At 51.9% G+C, this 21443-nt stretch overlaps 1 protein-coding gene across 5 annotated transcripts in view; it reads right to left on the bottom strand.

Moving 5' to 3' along the window:
- The window catches only part of KRBOX5 (KRAB box domain containing 5), a 39268-nt gene extending 18377 nt beyond the window's left edge, over positions 1–20891 (bottom strand). Inside the window, exons 1-5 of one of the 5 annotated variants that reach the window (XM_074382072.1) lie at positions 20753–20852; positions 18057–18269; positions 15376–15521; positions 14957–14990; positions 7718–14521 (exon numbers count right to left, since the gene is read on the bottom strand). In XM_074382072.1, the coding sequence (XP_074238173.1) occupies positions 7718–7753 (36 nt within the window). In that variant the 5' untranslated portion in view covers positions 7754–14521; positions 14957–14990; positions 15376–15521; positions 18057–18269; positions 20753–20852. Of the gene's footprint in view, positions 1–387; positions 14522–14956; positions 14991–15375; positions 15522–18056; positions 18270–20752 lie in introns of all 5 variants that reach the window. The other 4 variants (XM_074382071.1, XM_074382074.1, XM_074382073.1 and 1 more) reach the window with 4 other exon arrangements.
- Between the last annotated feature and the right edge of the window lie 552 nt (positions 20892–21443).

The following is a 21443-nucleotide window of genomic DNA, read 5'->3' as shown; positions in this document are numbered from 1 at the left end:
CTTTTCGTGAATGATCCCTTTTTCTGTTTCTTAAACTATGAAGACCAATGCATACAATGATAGAAATTAAAAGAAGAGCTTGTGTTTCTTTTTTTTTTTTTTTTGAACGGAGTTTCGCTCTTGTTGCCCAGGCTGGAGTGCGATGGCGCGATCTCGGCTCACCGCAACCTCCGCCTCCTGGGTTCGGGCAATTCTCCTTTTTTCCCCCCGAGTTTTTGTTTTATTTATTCTATGTGCTATGTTATATTTTAGAATTTTAAGACAATAGATGTTAATTACATGTTAATTGTTATCTTCCTCTGAAAATACAGAGAATAAGGAGAGTATGCTGTGACATGAGTAGAATAAAATGGAAACCTACAGAAACAGGCTTGTTTCAGAACTTACAGTTTCAAAAACTGGGATCTATAGTCAACAAATGTGACAGCCTCTCCAAAACAACCTACAAGCAAAGGGAAACTAAAAAAAAAAAAAAAAAAAAAAAAAAAAAAAAAAAAAAAAAAATGTGAGTCTCCGGATTAAACAAGATGGTTTATATGCATCTCTCAGTAAATCTTCCCTCCTAGATACTCATTAACAACAAAAGAGAAATATAACTAAATAGTCAAGGAATCTGGCCGAGAGCACCTGAACCACGTGAATGAAGTTAGCATCAGCTGTAATGAGTCGAATTGGTATCAGTGCTGACTCACAGATGGACCAATAATCACTACTGTGATATTAGTAGGGGAAAAAAGTAAATCCTAATCTGAACTTAATAAACAGAACCTGTGGGGGAAGATACAGGTGGCCATATTTTTTCAAACTGGCCGTGTGACCCTACTTAGAAGCCTGGGCTGAGACCTACTTAGCTAAGCATTGTCTCTCAAGTTTCACATGCATACACATCATTTGGTATTCTAGGGCCTGTGCTAAGTAACGTGATTCTGCAGGTTTGGAAAGGTTCCATGAGGTGGCTTCTTTAAGACTCATTATCAACAGCACGCAGCTAGAGGAAGTGAGCATAGCACACACAGTGTGTCTGCTGTGATATTCTAATCACAATACAAATACTTTTCATTCACAGCGAGGACCACCAACTACTGTCCTGAAAAATCACATCCTTTGCCAGCCATTTAAAGTCTACAGAAGGCTGGAAAAAACAGTAACATCTTAGTCAGCATTTGGAAAACAGCATGGATACCTGCATTAAAGCAGTGTTTCTGAGCTTGTACTATGTGCTCATCGTATGTACTGTGCTGGGAACATCACATGGTGTGAGTTAAGCCACATAAACCCCTGGGATGTGGGTACTGAGTATCCCATAATTCCCAGCAGGATTTAGATCATGGCCCCAGCCTTTCCACTTCTTCTGTTTCCCTGTCACTATAAAAGCTAACTATACATGGACGGGAGGGATACGGAAAGGAAGGGTGAAGTTTAGTTCATGAGGATTTCTCACTGCTGTCTTTTCGTTGACTTTATTACAACTTGTGGAGCAACTACTGGATCCAAAGGAATGGAAAAAATGTTGCCAGGTGGGATGTCTCTAGAAGCACTATTTTCAATGAAAAAAAAAAATTCAGGCCCCCATATTGTCCTTTGTTCCCATTTATCTGCTTTGTGGTTTGGGGAAAATGTGAGCACCAGCTCTGGAGAACCAGTAAGAGCAACCACTCAGAGTCTGATCTCCAACAAACGGTTCTGTGAGCGTAGGCTCCACGGTGGGACCAGACCTGAACCAAGCTCAGAAGAGGATGGATTTGGGCAGGGCTGGGACACAGCAAGGCTAGGGGCAGGGGGCAGGCCCTAGGCTTCCCATCTCTATGTTGCTGGTTTATTTTCAGTCCTGTCTTTCCTAAGCCTGACCACAAGAACTTGACTCCCAGAGTTTTTCTGATTTTAACTGTTTCATTCTTAACTATTTTGTAAATACATTAACAAGCAATTTAATCAAAACGCATAGGGCTTTCTGAGAATATTACATTAAAAACCAAGTTAAGAGAAAATCAATAGAAATAATCATAACTCTTCTGTCCATGGGCAGCCCTTCAGGTGGTGACATCAGAACTCACAATGTGAACATAATGGCAATGTCCCAAATCAAGCCTAAGTTCCCTGTACACGTCTATTCTTGCTCCTGACCACATGATGCTGAATTTGGCCATTATCCTTCTGCTCTACACTGAAAGTTGCTGGATGGTAGGGACTATGGCTGCTGCATCTGTTTTTCCAATGGACACATGAAATGGAAGCAACTGGTTTACTTGTCAGTCTGAGTCTCCAGACCTCCTCTCTGTTCTTCACCCACATATTAGAAAACTGGAGCAAAGCCCATTTGGACACCAAATAAAGAGATTCCTTCTGTAAGTGGAGGGACAAATCCTGGATGCCTCATTCCTTTCCCTCTCAGATGGGAAGATTAGATCCTATGGTCAGCCTGAACTCAGCCTGCACAGGACATCACCATATGTGTCTCAAGGATTCCCAGGTATTGGTGAAAGAGTCCCTGGTGATCCCGTGCTGATGCCCCAATAGTGATTTGGGCAGGAGAGACTCAGGTGACTCTGACAGAAAGTGGAACTGCCCCAGTGGAGCCACAGATCCTGGATCCAGGTGTAATATTACCTATACCTACCTGATGAGCTAACTCTTGGGTACGAGAGAGGACAAGATGATCCTACTCCAGTAACACAGCTCACAGGAAGGTGTAGCTTCATTCATGGCTCTGGACAGTTGTGGCCCTGCCCTCCCTCTGCTAAGGTGTTGCTTTACACTCACAGATTCTGTCACCAGATTCTGCTTAGACCAGAAGACCCTCACAAGAACTGCAGCACCTCACTGGATAAGATCTGGATAACTTGAAGGAACCCACACAAAATGTAGGACTTTACAAGGTCTACGGCAATCTCTCATAATGCAGAAAATGTCCCCTGGATTTTCTATACATCCTCGGTCCAGAGTGTGGCCATGAGGATTTGTCTTGAGGATCCCAGGTGGAGACCAGCCTTTATGTGCAGACTCCAGGTGGAATCAACCTGGCTCTGCATTCTTGGGTGTTGCTGTGAAGACAGAAAAACTCGAAGAGACAGCCCCTCAGGAGGGCTGCTCTCACACATCCTGAAGAACCCCAGGAGCTGGGTCCAATATTTGGAGCTGCAGATTTAGGTGCTGGAGGGACAGGGAAGTGGCAGGCACCCTCTGCACATTCGTGGGCATTTGGGCAAGAGGATGAGGGGAATGTTGAGAGTCTCAGGTCTATTCAATGCACATGTGTGCCTGGTTGGATTCTAGGGCCAATGGTCTCTGAATCAGTTTCAAGACTGAAGAGGCCAGAGGCATGGAAAGACAGAGCTGGAATAGCTAAATGATGCCCCGAGAAATATTTTTGTAGAAATCTGTCTGAATCATTGTAGAAAGAATTAAAGATTCCAAACAAGCAGAGAGACCATTCTGTCTGCAGATGTGGGGGACAATGGACAGTTTGCTGCTCAACTCTGTTTGTGACTGGAAGTCTTACAGGGAAAGGCCCCTCTAGCATGAGGCCTGGTAGGCATCTTATGTTTCATAATGTTTGGGGAAATATAATAAATACAGAATCACTAGAAAAACTATCCACAATGGTAGAAAAAAAGAAAACTGTTTTATTACACAATCAGAGCAGAATGTGAAAGATATTACAGGCAATCTGCTAAGAAACTGGAAAACACCCACTCATGAAAATTCACTATAATTAGTACTCAAGTGGAAGACCAGGCAGCACCCTTTGTCAGAGTTCAAGCTAAATTCACTTAGGAATTGGGAGGCCATTTTTTAATTGGCTATATTTAAAGGAAAAATCAACTTCATGTCTTAGTGACAGGTAAATTTGCCACCTGGAGCAAGAACCTGAAGGTAGATGCCTGCTCTCCTAGAGACACTGCGAGATATGGCTCTACCTTCTTTGCTGCTTACATCAATGATTCCCAGTTCCTAGAGAAAGAATGTCCTGCATCAAACAGTCTGGCAGCCTGGCACAGTGGCTCACCCTGTAATCCCAGCACTTTGGGAGGCTGAGGAGGCCATATCACCTGGGGTCAGGAGTTTGAGACCAGCCTGAACAACATGGTGAAACTTCCTGTCTGATAAAAATACAAAACTTAGCCCAGCACGGTGGCTGGCACCTATAATCCCAGGTACCTGGGAGGCTGAGGCAGGAGAACCGCTTGAACCTGGGAGGTGGAGGTTGCAGTGAGCCGAGATGATACCACTGCACTCCAGGCTGGGCAACACAGAAAGACTCAAAAAAAAGGCCAACAAAAGACAAAAGGTCTGTTTAGCTGTTAGAATGATTTAGAAGTATTTCTAAAACTTACATATAAAAATTTTCTAAAGTAAATGCTTCAAGAAAAGGAAGGAGAGAAACATGTCTTCCCTTATTTTCAAGGGTTAATCTCATATTTCTAATTTGTCTTTGTTCTTAAAACTGGGAGATCTAGGGGCCTAATCTTGAATTCATGGACATGTGAATTCTAGCAGGCGCTAGATTCAGGCACCTGAGGGTTGGCCTTGGACACACTGTGTGCACCTGAAAAGGGGTTTGTGGGTCAGATATGGTGGCTCACACCTGTAATCCCAGCACTTTGGGAGGCAGAGGCGGGTGGATCACTTGAGCCCAGGAGTTCGTGATGAGCCTGAGCAACATAGTGAGACCCTGGTCTCTACAAAAATTAGCCAGGTGTGGGAGCACACACCTGTAGTCACAGCGATTCAGGAGGCTGAGGTGGGAGGATCACATGAGCCTGGGGAGGTTGAGGCTGCATGATCAGGCCACTGCACTCCAGCCTGGGGGACAGAGTGACACCCTGTCAAGGTTTGTGGGGAAGTAAAAGGCAGAAGGGAAGGTGCTACTAAGAACTCACGCATGGCAGGCAGTGCAGAATTGGTGGAAGGACTGGTTTGTGCCACAGATACTGGCCCAGGTGGTGCAATGCTCTGACTTATTCCTGTGTCCATGCAGGCAGAGATTATGACTGGGTGGTCCAGAAGCCTTGGTTGATGGAGGGACTGAGTGTGGGTTGCTCCTCCAGTTTCAGGGTCTGGGAGCAACCATAAGCCAGAAGTGCTCTAGGCACTTGTGTGGGAATTTGGGCAGGAAACTCTAGGAGCACAGGTGCTATGGGCACAATTTCCTGAGGGTCATGTCTTGTCCTGGAAGGGGCATGTGTTCAGGAGTGGATGGAATTATGTGGTGGCAGCACAGTGGGGGCAGGGCTCTGTTCTCAGAACTTCTTCCCTTTCTGTTCTCAGTTGCCTCTCCCTGGGAGGAGCCATGGAATCACAGGACTCTGTGTAGGGTGACAGCCTGTGTGCAGGGGAATAGAGCCTCCCTTCTGGAGACACCCAGAGTCTCTCTCCAGCGTGGGTCCCTGTGTTGTCTTTTTTCTGACACTAAATGTGCAGAGTTTGCTGAACACCAGCCAATTCCCCAACACCAACTGGTTGTCCAACAACTCAATTCTGACACCCCCAGAGGCAGCACAGACCCCACAAGGTCAGAGTTCAGTGCAACGACACTGCCCCCACTACAGATGCCAGTCACAATCCCCAGGATCCATCTATACTTCAGAGCTACTGCCTATAAATTGGGGCCTCCCATAATCCCCCACTCAAGTTCATTCATTTTATACAAGGACTCACAGAACTCAGACTGTAATTGCATTGGCCAGTTTATTATAAAAGATACAACTCAGCCAAATGGAAGACATGTATGGGCAAGAGAAAGCGATGGGGAAAGATGGGGTGGACGGGTAGCTCTGGTAAGCAGCTGTGAGGAAAGAAATTCCCCTTCCTTTGTGTTCTCCAAGGGCAGCTTACTGCAAAGAATCACTCTTCCCTTTATGACTTAAATGATGTTCCCTGTTTTAGGTATCACAAAGCCACAGACTCTATTTCCTCTTTTTTCCCCCTCATAAGCAATTAAAGAGTTTTGTCTTTGGTGGTCAGAATAAAATATGTGTTAACCAAACTTGCTTAAGTTTCTCTCTTTCGCCAGGTCCCTGAACTTTGTCCCACGCACAGCCTGAGCCAACAGTCAACCCCTCTTTATGCCCCTCCTAAGAACAGGCTGACTTAGGGTGAAACATTCTCTGACCTGAGATCGGATTTTGCTCCAGAGTTGTGCCCTTCCCCTCCCAACTTTAATCATATTTGTTCCTCTCTATGAAAGAAAGGTCTTTTCTGCCTAAACTGTGAGATCCACAAAAATCTTACAGTTGGTGCTTTCCTCCTCATGCAATACTCCTTTAGAATTAAGGAACTTCTTACCTAAATCCAGATGCTTTATTTGACGAAGTCAAGAAACAGCCCCAGGACACTAACAATTCCACCCTCAGAAAGAGCCTCCCAACCTCCCTTCCAGCCCAATCTCAACCACATCTGCCTGCAAATCCCCTGCTTTCCAAAACTCTGCAGCTTCTCCCAGTACAAAGGGCTCCCTCCATGGCTGCTGTGAACCTCAGGGACACCTGAAGGGGACACTCCCTAGGAGGAACTAACTGGGCCTCAGTGACCTCCTTTTGCAGGCTCAAAGAAGACTGAGGTCTACAGCTTCCCAGTCAGGGTTATTCCACGTACCCGCTTCTCCCTTCGCGGGCTCTGTCCCTCGGGTGCATGGAGGTGGGCTGCCTTCTTCCATCTCTTTAGCTCTCCTCAAGCATCTAGTGAGCTCTAAAACCTACCCCAGGATAGCAAACGTCAGGCCCTCCTACACTTTCCGGGCACTGCACACCTTCTGGAGAGTGCTGCCAATCCCACGTCAACTGAAGGGACAGGGCAGGTGCCCAGCAGTCAGATGTTCAATGACCTAACAGGAAAATAGTAAAATCACTCAAACACAGTTTCTATAGAAAGGAAGGAAACTGTACTGCACTTACACTTTACGCCTCAACAGGAAAAGCTGAAATACCTCTTTCAGACAATAAACATGTCATTTAATTACTTCCATAACAGCAGACCATTTAGTATACGTGAACACTTCTAGGGGTTGCTAAGTCCTGTCTCACAAAATTTGCCATTAAACTCGACATCCAGATAGCTGCAGAATATGGAGCACAGGTATCCACTGCCACAATTCCTCCACTCTGCGAAAGAGAGGACCTGATGTTCTAATGAATGTTTGTAATCGGCCAATTAATCCAGCGCACTTTCTGTGGAAATGTATTCGTTTTCTACAGCCATAGTGGAAGAGAGATTGTCCCTATTCCTTTTCGCTGGCAGCATTCAAAAGCTAAGCCCTGGGATTTTGAAATCGCTGCTACAGAGGACCCCAAACCGCAAACCACGGTGGCAGGCTTCCCATTTCACCAATCGCTGTTTGCCCAAACACACCCTTTAACGCCTCAAGGGTGACTCTCTATAATTTGTAAAAGGAGCGACTAGGGACCCCACGGGGCACAGTTTCTTCCCACACACGAATCACACCCGCACCGGGGTCTCCCCTACAACCCTTCAGTCCTCACGGCACAATCTGGGGAGACGCGGGGCTGCAGCGCGGAGCTGCCCGGAGACCGCTCCGGCCAGGGCCGGGGTTGCCCCGCGGGGTTGGGACGGGACGCTCGGGGTCCCGGCTGCTGGCCCAGTAGCCACCGTGCAGCGGAGGGGACCGAGGGCCGAGTTGCGCCCGCGGGGACTCGAGCTGACGGCGGGAAGGCCCGGTGCCCCCATAGCGGGTTCCCGCCGCTTCCGACCGCCCAGCTACCTCCTCTGCGGATACCCGACGCGGCACATTCACCATTTCCCAGTTTCCGGGAAGTCCTGGCGTCTTAGCTATGGATCTCCAGGTGCCTGCAGCTCACAGGGTAACAGAGGATCTGTTTATTCTCACACCGCGAAGCCTCCTGGGTCTCCCGGATCGAAGGACTCGGAACCAGGGTGAGGCGACCCAAGATCTGACTGCAGCCAACAAAGGCCCCAGCCAGATACCGGAAGCCGCCCCTGCTCTCAGGCTGCTCCTGATTGGACGACCTCCACCCCAGCGCCCCTGGTTGGGTAAAGCTCCGTGCCCCGCCCCTCATTAGTTCATCTTTTTTTGAACAGGACACAGGCTCTTTGAGGTGCGGTCGCCTGCCGTGGGTATTACAGCTAATTTGGGAGTGTGCTAGGGCTTGAAATGCACTTGCTTTCCCTTACCTGGTTTTGCTTGTATAAAGAGTCTTATTAGCTAATTAAGCTTAACAAGGAGGGGATTTGGACAGCTTTAAAACAACTTTAATGTTTTAATAACACAGGAAAGACCCACATCCCATCCCTTAGCACCTCTCTCACCACACTTTACCGCACGGCTCAGGACACAACTGTGAAGACTGCAGATGGAACTGCTGGGGTTTGGGGAGCATGCAGGAGGCTTCAATGGCCAAGGCACTGGTGGTTTCCCTTGGGTGTCACTTAAAATCTTAAAAAAGTCAGGGACATCTTTTTTTCCACTTGGCTCAGGGAAACTAACAGGCATGAGGATTGTAGTTTCTTTTTTCTGAATTTCCAGGCAATAAAGGACTATCCAAACATCCCAAAAGACATTCAATTATAGATGAGGCTGACGGCCTTCCTGCTCTGGAGAGGGATGGCGTGGCAACAGCCACCAGCCGCAGTGAGATGAGACAGCGCCACTGCAATGAGCCTTTAATTTACCCTCTTGTAGACAGGGCACCTCCACACACCCACTTCTTACTTCGCAGGCTCTGTCCCTCAGGTACATTATGGTGGGCTGACTTCTTCCCATCTCATTAGCGCTCTACAGGCATCTAGTGAGCTCTAAAACCTACCCCAGAATGGCAAACGTCAGGTCCTCCTCCACTCTCCCGGCACTCATGCCATCTAGGGAATGCTGCCAACCCCACCTCAACTGAAGGGACAGGGGCACATGCCCAGTCAGATGTTCACTGACGTATAAGGTCCAGCATGTGGGCCGGGCGCGGTGGCTCACGCCTATAATCCCAGCACTTTGGGATCACGAGGTCAAGAGATTGAGACCATCCTGGCCAGCATGGTGAAACCCCGTCTCTACTAAAAATACAAAAATTAGCTGGGCGCGGTGGTGGGCGCCTGCAATCCCAGCTACTCGGGAGGCTGAGGAAAGAGAATTGCTTGAACCCAGGAGGCGGAGGTTGCAGTGAGCCGAGGCCGCGCCACTGCACTCCAGCCTGGCGCCTGGTGATGAAGTGAGATTCTGCCTAAAAAAAAAAAAAAAAAAAAAAAAAAAATGTCCAGCAAGCCCAGGGCCTGGCCCCACAGCCTAGCACCCCTCCCCAACCTGGCCTTCACTCCAGCCTTTTTTCTTCTGTCACCAATGATGGGATGTTCACCTGTGCCACAATCCCATGAGTCTAGTGACAGCCAGGTAAACCCCAACTGAGTGCCTGTGACTCCATCCTCTTACCTCCCACTCAGGTGACAGTACAAGCATAACCTTCAGTGTGTCCTAATTTATACAGATTCCTCTCCTAGTAACCTGACAACAGCCCTCACAATCCAATGAGACTGGGACAGCAGGTTCCAAAACCTCACTTTATTCCAATGTGAAATGAAGACATGGTGGTTCAAAAATGAGAAAAAGTTCCTCATCAGCTGTGGGGGTGCTCCACTTGCCAGCTATGTCCACCCCCTCTGAAACAAGGTGTCTGGTGACACTACAGCCATAAGCAGCTCTCTGCCAAGCCCCAGGCAGAGGTCACAGCCTAATGTGGCTCCCTCAGGCTCACAGGGTAGTAATCTCCTCCCCCAGTCCAGGCTCCAATAGCAGGCACAGACAGGGGAAGAGAGGGTGCAGTCCTGGCCTGTGGGGTCCCCTGCCACCCCCAGAGCTAGTCTCTACAGAAGGTGCTGTGTGGCCAGGAGCGGGGCTCCACAGAGAGGTGACAACCCCTCCTGTGTCTGTAACCTTTCCCCAGGATCCGTGATTGGGCCCTGGTTCCCCAGATCCCTTACCCACCCCACCCTCCCTGTGTCAGGCAGCTCAGGTTAAAATGGGGAGAATGATATATTCAAACTGCAGACCCCAAAGTTATGTCCATCTGGGGTGCGGGGGGGGGGCAGTCAGAGCCTGTGGCAGCACCTCGTTAGGCCTGAGGGCAAACAGGCCAGGGCTGGGCACAGGGACATCTAGGGGACCACCACTGACAAACCCATCCCCCTTGGCCTACAGCTACTGCCAGGCCAATCATGATTAATAAAACTACTGCAGACTTCATCCTGCCACAAAACTAAAGTGCACCCCAAACCCCAGCCCTGCCACAGGGCCCCGGCTCCCCATCTTTTTCGGCTTACGACGTAAAACATTAAGCCAGGTTGGGCCTGGGAGTTGTGGCAGTAAAAGCAGCAGCCATAATGTCAACCATGCAGATGAGCTGAGAAATCCCATCTGCACGTCATCCACTCAACTGTCTCAGGGCAATGTACAGACTGGGAAGGACAGATCAATACTCACGCCCTCCACATCCCTGCTGGAAGATGGGGAGGCTGAGGGAAATATGGGGAGCCTGAGGGAAAGATGAGGAGCCCAAGGGGTCCCTCGGCTAGGAACTGAAGACTGTACACTCCATTCACCAGTCTTCAATTAGGCCTTTGCATTGCATATTCACTAAACCAGTGCAAAAGCATCGTTTAGGAGGGCATGCAAGCTGGCATCCCAGGAGGATGGTAGGGGTGCAACATGGAAGAGGGGCTCGCCTCCTCTTCTGATCTGCAAGCCTGCCCCCTTCTCCTGGAGTCTGCATCACCGATAACAGGGCCGCTGACTGTCCCTCTGTCTCTCCCTCTTGACCCCTGCAAGCTCGAGGGAGAAGGTTCCTTGGCAGCCACAGGACCCACCTCTGGGCCAGCTGACTCAGCCTCAATGGCCATAGGCTCCTCAGCCCTAGCTCTGTTTTCTTGATTTTGAGACAGGGGTTCACTCTATCACTCAGGCTGCAGTGCAGTGGCATAGTCATGGCTCACTGCAGCCTGGATCTCTCCAAGCGATCCTCCCACCTCAGACTGCGAAGTAGCTGCACCTACAGGTCACACCACCACACCAGGCTAATTTTTGCACTTTTTTGTAGATGGGGTTTCATCATGCTGCCTGGGCTGGTCTCCAACCCTTGAGCTCAAGTGATCCGTCCGCCTTGACCTCCCAGAATGCCCTATCCCTGTTTTAATGGACTCCTGGAACTGGTGGTGCTGCACCACCTCTGTCTTCAGATTCTCCTAGTCTTCTGACAGGAGAGGAGGTGGTTGACAGACTGGGCCAGGGCCCGCGGCCCACCTCTAGCTTGGTTAAACTCCCACTTGAGACAGAACAGGGTCTGTGCCATATTCAGTGAGACGTGTGGAACAAGTGCTTCCCTCCCAAAAGCAAAAAGATCCCTAATTGTTGGCAGTCAGGATTCCATGCACGTGACTCAGCCTAGGGCCCGGCTGCCTCTCACTCTCACACCCAGTTCCAATCGCTGCACTCTGTGGCATCCCCACTACCAGATTAGGTATAGACAATGGGTATGGGGCAGGGCTGCTGACATCCCTGGCTGACCAAACCCCTTTCCCACAATGAGGGAAGACAAGGCGGGAGGTGAGGGCCTCCCAAAGGCAGCACTGCTTGTGTCAGCACCGCAGGAGTCCTCAGGGCCTGCTCCTAAGGCACACTTTGCACTGGAGCAAGAGGCAGCTGGGGAAGGAATAAAGCCACTCCTTAGGAACTGAAATGGAAGATCATCAAGAAGTATTGTTAAATGAAGTAAACAATAACCTTCATCCGTGGCCTGCCACAATTTCAAAGGAAAAAAGGGAGAGAAGATCACATGTGGTATTTCTAGAAGCATTCACAAGGAACTTCTCACCACTGGTTGCACTTTTCAATTTTGGGCTATGTCAGCATATTACATATCTTAAAAATCCAAAGGCTAACTTCTAAGTAGCAAGCTGTGGAGGGGCCTCAGCAGAGAGGAATGAGGAGGATGTCACTGATGACCTGGAGCTGCTGTAAGATGCTGACCATGTTGGGAGCTGTGAACCGAGGGGCTGTGGGGATGAGCTGAGTGAGGCTCATCCTAGTTGGGCTGGGTGGGAGCTGGGCTCCACCCAAGGACACACCTGGAGGAGCAGGACGCTGGCATTGCAGCCGACAGGTAGATTCCATTCACGGTGCCCTGCTGGGCCATGGCCTCCTGGGCCAAGTCCTTGAGGTTCTCACACAAAAACAGGGGAGAGAGCAGAGGCAGGAAAAGATCAGCTGCCCACAGGTGCAGTTCAGCCCACCAGCCCTGGCACAGCCCACCTGGGCCTAATAGATGCTGTCAGCTTCCTTCTCCTGCTGCAAGGCCGACCAGAACTCAGCTTTGCTCCCACAGACCCAAACAAGGTGGTGGCTGCCAGATCTCTCCAGAAAGGAATAAGACAGCCAGAGTAGGGAGGTGACAGATAGGGGGGACCCATCAGGCCAGGACTCTCAACAGAGACAGGAATGCCTCTGGCTTCTGAAAAAGAGCTACTTGTCTGTAGGACATTTAACATGGTCAACTCCTAAGCGCGAAACAGCAGCAGCAGCAACACTTGGGGACTGTGACCTTCACAACCACCCAGCAACTTCCAAATGCTCCTAAGGAGAACAGCATAGCTCAGCTGGGCCACTGGTTTGACTGCTCGATAGTTTGCAACCGACTCAAAGGCAGGGCGGGTCGGGGATGGGGAAGGGGCTCTAGTTAGTGTGGCCAGAGGGAGCCCTGCTTCATGGTGCAGAGCTTCTCTCCTCAATGATACAGCCCCAGAACCACCCAGGGTGCCCGTGCCCCCAACAGGGTGCAGCAGCTGCAGCTCCAACCTCACAGGGCTGCTCCTCACCTGTGTTCCACGAAGGCATCCCCCAGCTCCTGGCACAAGCAACAGAAGCTGTGCCTGTAGGTGCAGAAGGTGGCATGGGAGCACCCCTCCAGCAGCTCCTTGGGAGTACAGTAAGGAAGCTGAGGTCAGGGGGAGGGGGCTCAGCAGGTAGAGAACACAGTGGCACCTGTCATTGCCAGTGACGCCTTTGCCTTCACCTAGAAGAGCTCCGCCTCATCATAGCGGTTGAGCACACAGAGTCACAAAGTCTTGAGCAGCTAACTCGTGCTCCAGCAGCCCCAGGCACCACGGGGGCCACACCACTGTCTTGCAAGGTCAGTGAAGCTACAGATGACACTCTGCTCCTGGTCCCACTCCAGGATGCCAGGGATGAAGGGAACCTGACCCAAAAGCCGCAATCATCCATCTCCACCATGACCAGCGTGTACAGACCCTCCAGGTCCGCTGCACTGCGCAACTGCTCACCATTCAGGTCACTGGTGAATGCTATGGAGGCCGCCACGTCCCCAGCAAAGTCCTTGTGGTGGCCACTAACAACAAAGCCCAGGCTGAAGACGAAGTGGCTTCAGACGAACACCTGCAGCTTGGTCTCCTCACTGGGACTGATGGCCATGACGATGGCCCCCTGACTACCATGGTGGGGGGGGGGGTCCCATGTGGCTGCCACCCTGAACCTGCTGTGTGTCTGGGAGGGGCTGAGACTGGGAAGGTGAGAGGCCACGCCCACAAAAGCCTCAGGCTACATCCACCTGGCCCAGCTCACCGAGATGGGGGAGGCAGCCAGGCCTGCCTTGGGAGCCAGGGACTCTTGCCTCGGTTTCCTTATATTTAGTGAAGGGCAAGAAAACCATTTTTTGAAAAAACTAAACACTTAAGGAGGCGCAGAGCCTAGTGGCTAACAAGGAGTGCGAGGGCTGGGGCAGGTTTGGGATCCCCCAGTCATGCGCCTGGCGAACCTGGGCAGGTAACTTCAGACCGTTTCTCATCTACACAACAATGACAAAAAGTACTGATATTTACAAGGGGACCAGAAGATTATAGGAAATTATGCTTATAAAGCGCTTGGAATCATCTTGGTAAAGTCAGTACCCAAGAAATTACTTCTTCCATGATCACCTCTAGGCAGGAAGTTTAGGAGAGATGTTTTTTAAACAATTATTTTGTCTTCATTTCTCTCAGAAACAGCATTAATGACGTTTAAACCCCAACAAGCTGAAAGTGCTATGTCAATGAGCCCCTGCCCTAGAAGGGCCATGCTGGGCACCGTGTGCTCAGGGAAGGGCCCCATGGCACTCAGTGGAGGGTGGGAAGCTAGATGGCTCTGGCCACTCAGCCCAGATAGCAGGCAGAGGCTTCTCCTCCCAGGGACCCAAAGTCTCAAACAGGCCAGAGAAAGGTGCTGGGATGGTCTGCCAGGAAGCAGAAGTCTAGAAGGCCTTCAGGGCACCTGACAGGGCTGGGAGTATGCCAGCTTCCCTCGCTTCCCTCCTGTGCACAAGAAAACCTTCTTGTGGAGACAGGTGGGAGGAGGGAAGACAGGAGGAGACAGGTGGGCCTGTGGCTGTGACGCTGTCACTCACTCACCAGGGGCTTCAGGCCCCTTGAACATGGCTCTTTCTTGCAGCAGCTGCTCAGGACGGTTCTTGTTGGGCACCTCCCTCACTGTCTGCAGCTCCTCCTTCCAGTTCTGGGGCTGCGGAGGGACAAGGGAGGGAGACATGGGCTCAGCCTGTGAACTGCATCCTGCTCTGGGAAGTCCCTTCTGCTCCCTGCCCACGTACAGCCCCAGATTCCCCAATGAGCAGAACCGGATGGAGCCTCAGGGAAGTGCACAGAACCCCACCTGGCACCCAGGAAGGAAGGGGGTTCCCAGTGAGGGCAGGGTCAGGCCGCAGGCCCCTATGCAGGACTGTGCTCCTCACAGCCCAGCCTCCCGGTGCAGGCGACTCTCCACGCATGCAGTCCATAGTGTGCTCCGTCACAGGGGCCATCCAGCTGCATGCCTGGAATGGGGTGACCCCCTTTGGAATGGGTGGTGCTAGACCCAACGGCAGGCAGGGGAAAGAGAGATGGGGCCGCCCACCCATCTCAGGGCCCTGCCACAAGCTCTTTCTTCACAGAGGCCCACCTGCTCTGGGTTCTCCTGCCCTGGAGACACTGCCCTGAAAAGTGAGTCAGAAGCACATGGGCGCTGCTCTCAGGTTGCTCTCTCCAGAGCTGGCTCACAGCTCCCTAGAGGCAGACTTGGCCACTGGGGTCCTGGGAGCAGTTTATTTGGGCAGAGACATTGAGTTCAGGCTAGCCGAATCATCCCAGACCCCCATGTGACATGAGCCAGGGCAAAAGCAGATGGAGCAAAGGCTTCCCCTTCCCCTGCAGCAGGGCACAATGTTCTGTAAAATGCAGTCAGATGTAGTGGAGCAGCTCCCCTGGGAATGGCTTAGGAAGCAGGGGCCGGTGGACTTGGGGTTGAATTGACAGGCTGGGGACCTGCAAGGAGAGGATGAACCCCGAGTGGGTGCCCCTCATGGGCTGGCAGGGACTCACCGGTTATGGAAAAAGCCCCGTGTGGATGTGGTGATGCTGCCTCACTGGTCCTCGGCTGTGATCACAAACAGGTACACGAGGTCCTGGTGTGTCTTGCAGTTCCCAGGGCACAGGTTCCAGCTGCTCATGGTGGGCACTTTCAGGCACTGCAGGAATGGCCAAGCATGAATGGGCCAGGCCTCCTGGTGTGTGGTCTTCCACCCCCACAGCACCCCCCAGGAACCCTCTTCCTTGCTCCTCCCTGGAGTCCCACCTTTCAGTCACGGTTCTGGGGCTGCAGGGGTCACAGTGGCTGTTCCCAGCTCCCTAGCAGGATGTACCTGAGTGGTGTGCAGCCAATGGGGTACATCTCTAAGCCTTTCTGCTCCTGCCATCTGAGATACCCGAGGCTGGTGGTCAGCACATGGGCACCCAGGGCCAGCTGCCTCTAACTGTGGCCCTGCTCTGGGTTCCTCAGGCCCAGGCCCCTCCAGGTGGAAATGGCCTGGCCCTCGGGCCCCTTAACCAGCCTCTGGCCTCCTTGCTCCCTGCCCCTCTCCCGTCTGCCCCAACTCTGGTCCCAATGCCTCTGCCCCTCCCAGGTCAATGTCAGTGAAGACACTCAGGAAGGACAAGGAGCTGCATCACCCGGGTCTGGGCTCCTGAGCAGTCTCAGACGCGGCACTCGTCCCCACCGGCCTCGTGCACTGTGCAGGGCTCTGGCAGGAACAGGGGAGGGGCGGGTGTGACCAGGGCCCTGCACCCTGGAGCAAGACACCCAGCTCAGAACATAGTTGGCAAGGGAGCTTCATGGATGATTTTAATTTTCAACTTGAGGCTTCCATTTTCAAATTCCGTCATGAATACATAAGCTAGAGTTTTGGTTTCAATACACAAATGTACGTGCACACACACACACCATGGCTTGCTGGGGGCGGGAATCCATGCTTGCAAAGACCCTCCTGCCAGTTACTTCTGAAGCACTCATAGACCTCGGGAAGCCCACAAGGCCTCCTGCTTTCTGTTTACCAGTGTCAGGTGGGCAGGGCCTGTGGTGCTGTGGGGCCTCTGCAGCCTCCCCCTGCTCTCCTGGGGCAGCCTTCATGCAGGGGTAACCTGAGAACTTCCTAGGGCTGCCACATTCAGCCGCCCCCATTGAGTATCATGGGTTTTAATGGTCATTCTTTTGGGGGAGGGGAGAGGTGGTGATGAACTGTGGGCCACCTTTAGCTACACACTTTTGCCACAATTGCTCTTAATAAGTACTCAGGCCCTGGGAACTGGAGTACTTTGCCCCAGGGAACCTAAGTCTTTGGGAGCTTTTATTTGATAACCGAGCCAGGCTCCCCACACCAGCTGATGGTGCTGCTTGGAGCCGACTTCCGCACTAAGGACTGTGAAACTTTTTACTTTCTTTAGGAGACTAAGCATTCATCTTTTCAGAATTTAACTGGGCTGATTCCAAACCCTAGCTTGGTACTGTCTGACTTTCTTTTCAGAATTTCAACTGCTCTTCCACATCTGGGCCATGAAGGTAGAGTGCAGGTGTGATGGCCTGGAAAGCAGACCAGTGCTCCAGTCCAGCCTCCACGTGCTCATCTGCCACACAGAGACCCAGCTGGGGCAGTGAAGTGTGGCCCCACCCTGCTTGCAGGGGCCCTCCCTGGGCAGGCTGCCCAACTTCCGGACCAAGCTGGAGCACCAAGCTCGCCTGCGGCCCTGCCATGCCGTGCAGCTCTGAGGAGTGGTCCAGCGTGTTGCCGCCCAGGTGCAGTGAGAAGTGAGGCAGGGGCATGGGTACTCATGGCCCAGGAACACTAGTGGATCTCCTGCACCATCTCCTGTGGGGACACCTGCCAGGGAGAAGGGCCGGACCACCCTGGTGAGAGGCTACATGGTAGGGAGTAAAGACACACCCCTTCCCCAGCCCAAAACACCTGGGTCCCCAGAATAAACGTCTCAAATACTCAGTTTCCCACTTTTTGGCTTTTACATTCCAGGCCCTGTACATATACAGCATACCCATCACCATCTGTGTGCTTAAGTGCAGGACAGAGCCTGGATCCACTGACTCTTCCCATAGCCTAAGAGCAACCCCAGAGAAGAGGAGAGGGAGATGGAAGAAAGCAGGGAGAGGGGGTGCGGGGGGAATGGCAGCCTTGCTCTTGCCTAGTGCCAAGGGCTGAGCAGCCCAGGGCAAACGGCCTTTTCCTTCCTGAAGGAGTACTCCAGGGCCCAAGCCTGTGAGTAGAGAGGACATGAGAGGGCCTTGCCCGGCTCCCCACCAAGTTACCAGCTTGCAAGTCCTCTGGGTTGGCTCTGTCCTTGGAGAACACCCAATACGACTCCCGAACCCCCATGTTGCAGATGGCAAGGTTGTGGCCCAGAGAGGTGACTTGCCTGAGGACACAGAGCAAGAGGCTGGGACATCCTGAGACCTGACACTCCTGACTCCTCTCCCTGAACAAGGCTGGTAGGCCCAGCTGCTAGCTGTCCCCTTGTAGTAAGGCAGTGACCTGAACCCGGACTCCATTCCCAAGTCCACCATGCTAGCAGAGTGAACCCCGGCAGGGCCCAGAGCCCTCCGTTTCCTGCCTACAGCACGGGGCCAGGAGGAGCCAGGGCAAGGCTGGGCTTCCCCCGACCCTCATCCTCCCCAGCAGGCTCAGGCCCTGGTCCCCAGCTCCCCTCCTCCACTGTACCCGCAGGGAGAAGGGCTCGATCCCGGGGCCAGGATCTCCACAGAAAAGCCCGAATCCTGAATGGTGACTTCCTATTTGGTGGTGGCATCCCCTGGCTTGGCCTCATCCAGTCTGTGTTCCTGGGGCGGCTCAGCCTCCTCCTTCCTCCTTCACGCTCCTGCTCCTTCACGCTCTCCAGGCAGTTCCCATTCAAGTACATGAGTGATGGTGGCTCTGAGGGCGACAAGAAAGGCACTGAGTCGGATGCACCTCGATGGTGAGGGAGGGCTGTCCACCTCACCCCTTCTGGGTGGGCATGAGTCGTATGGAACGGTGCCCATGTGCCCTCCTGGGCCTCGGCCCCACAGTCCCAGCTCACCCTCAGCATACCTGCAAGTCACCACCTTCTCCCTTCCACATCCCACGCCTCCCTCCTCCACTGCTCCTGGACCTACGACAGTCTGGCTTCCACCTAAGCTCATGCCCAAATCACTCTCCCCACATCACCAGGGCCACCCTCAGGGCCAAGCCCCAGGGGTTTCTCCAGCCCAGACACATCCCTCTACTCAGCAGCACCCCAGGCCATGGCTCACTGCTTCCTCCTCCTCCTCCCTGACCAATGCTACACCCTCATCCCCCCTTCTCCAGCTCCATCCTCTTCCACCAGTCCTGAGCTGGGAGGTGTTGGGCTCCAGCCTCTCCTCATTCGCACCTCACCCTCTCCCATGGCTTCAAAGGTCCTCCCATTTCCCAGCTCTCATAGCCAAGCCTGGCCTCAATCAGGCTTCTCAGACCAAGGAGACAGCTGCCTCCTGGGCATCAACATATGACTATCCCTTCAGTGTCACAGAAGACTCATCCTGCAGGGATGAAACTCATCTTCCTCCACAAGCCGGTCTCTGCTCTGTGAAGGCCCCCCATTCCTTATGAAGTCACCCACCCTCATTCTTCCATCTCGTATTTCAACAGTGCCACTTGAAACCCTTCTAAGAAGCACACTTCTCACAAAACCAAGCTGCCTTTTTTTTTTTTTTTTTTGAGACGGAGTCTTGCTCTGTTTCCCAGGCTGGAATGTAGTGGCATGATCTAGACTCACTGCAAACTCTGCCTCCTGGGTTCAAGCAATTCTCCTGTCTCAGCTCCCAAGTAGCTGGGATAGGCACATGCAGCCACCATGCTTGGCTAGTTTTTGTATCTTCAGTAGAGACAGCGTTTCATCATGTTGGCCAGGTTGGTCTCAAACTCCTGACCTCAGATGATCCGCCTGCCTCGGCCTTCCAAAGTGCTGGGATTACAGGCGTGAGCCACCGGGCCCAGTCAAAATCAAGCTCATTAAGCCAGTGCTCTCAGGCACCAGCCTAAAGGCAACCCCAGCTCCTGCCGCTCCTCCACTGAGGTCTACATTCCCCAAATCACAGAAGCCTGAGAATGCCTGACACCTGCCTCTCACCTTTGTGCTTTTCCATGCTGCCCCTGACATCCCATTCTGTCGGACAAACACTGACTCAGCCTTCAAGGCCCAGGTGAAAGTGACTACAGGTGAACTATTGCTGCCCACCTGCCGCCCATCCTCCTTCCCAGAGATCAGTGAAGCCCCAGGAGGAGGGAACTACTCTTCTGATCTGTCCACAGCCTTGATCTCCAAAGTTTGGATGTGGATAGAGTAGAATAAAGGCAAACTTTTTATTTTGCAATTTGGCCTTGGCCCTAATGGTCAGGCTGCATCTGCTTGAAATCTACAATAAAGAGCAAATAGTTGACAATGTTGTGAATTACAGGGGAAGCCGGTAGTTGAGAATCAGGGGAAGGAAGTGAAAATTTAGAATTTTACTGCAAGCCGTAGAAGAATTAGGTTGGGGGAACAGGGTGGTGGATTGGAGACCCTGCTTGCCATACATTTGGAAAATGCAGGGAAAAATCAGTCCCCCTGTGGAGTGTTAAAATAATTAAATGGGAGGCACTTACACTGAGATGGCTGTAGTGCCCTGGGTTTCTACCTAAGAAAACCAAAACGTAACTCATTGCATTTCTTGTAAATAACTTAAAGGAAAACCAAACAGTTTTAACCAACCACAAACCACCAATTAACCTTTGATTACATAACCAGGAAATTTTCGCCTGGACAGTTCAAATAAGGGGACTAAAAAACTGTAGCCAATCAATTACTGAATTGGGTTTGCTTCCTCATGTACCTTATAAAACCCATTCCTTCAAGCCCCTCCGGTGGACCCCAAACCACAATCCAAGGTTATGGCTTCCCGATTCACAAATCGTTATTTGCTCGAATAAAATCTTTAACGTTTTAAACAAACCCGAGTTTAATTTTTAACACAAGAAAGAAGGGTCAGGGACCCCACGGACCACACCTCCTCCTAAGCCCTAACCCCGCACGCCAAGCCGGGTTTCACCCTTAAGGACCGTCCCGTCATCGCCGCACAACGTGGGGATGCGCGGGGCTGCCCCGGGCTCCAGACAGGGCCGAGGTCGCCACGTAGAGATGGGACCGGACGGGACGCCCGGGTTCCCAGCTGCCGGCCCAGCAGCACCGTAGGACCTTGGAGACTCCGGGTCCAGACTCCAGAGCTGCCCCGGGGAGGGCCGGGTCCCCACCGGTTCCCCACCGGTTCCCGCCCGCCCCCTGCCGCGTCTCGGGAAGCTGGGCCCCGCAGACCACCAATTCTCGGCTTCAGGAGCGCCCAGGTAACCTCTCTACGGACCTTCGAGTACCTGCAGGTCGCATGGCAAAGGAGGCTGCGGAACACCGGGCGAAAGGGCAGCCGAGACCAAACACGGAAGCTCACCTGTGAAAGGAAGCAATCCAGCCGAGAACGCAGGAACTGCTCCCCCTCTTCCGGCTGCGCGCCTGATTGGACAGGCTCGACCACGGAGCCGCTGATTGGATAGGGCTCCAGGCCCCGCCCTCTCGCGCCCCAAGTGACGGCAGATGCTATCCCAGGTGTGGCTGAAGGAGGCATGAATGAATGATTGTTGTCTGCAGCCCTTTTCAGGCTGGGCTGACTTCCTTTGTTGGGCCCTGGAGCTGCCAGGAACTTTGGCATTTAACCTTACACATAGGATTACATCAGTTTATGAGTATGTCTGTAATATTTAAAATTGGAAATTACATAATAACGATTCTTTTAAAATTTCAGATTTCATTAACTTCATGGCCTCTGGTCCCTTGAGGAGGCAGCGTGAGATTTGATAAGGGAGGGAGTCCTCTATGTCAGAAATACCCCATAGGAATAAAATGTGAGCCGCATGTGATGTTTACAGTAGTCTAGTGGCATCATGAAAGGAAAAAGGTGAAATTGATGGTAATACTTAAACCCAATATATCAAAAATATTATCACTTAAATATGTGAGCAATAAAAAATTATCAATGAAGGTGTTTGGGTACTAAATCT

This window comes from Saimiri boliviensis, chromosome 12 (genome assembly GCF_048565385.1).
Source record: "Saimiri boliviensis isolate mSaiBol1 chromosome 12, mSaiBol1.pri, whole genome shotgun sequence".
Taxonomy (NCBI): domain Eukaryota; kingdom Metazoa; phylum Chordata; class Mammalia; order Primates; family Cebidae; genus Saimiri; species Saimiri boliviensis.
Note: the sequence above shows the minus strand (reverse complement) of the source record. Positions and strands in the feature narration are given on the sequence as shown.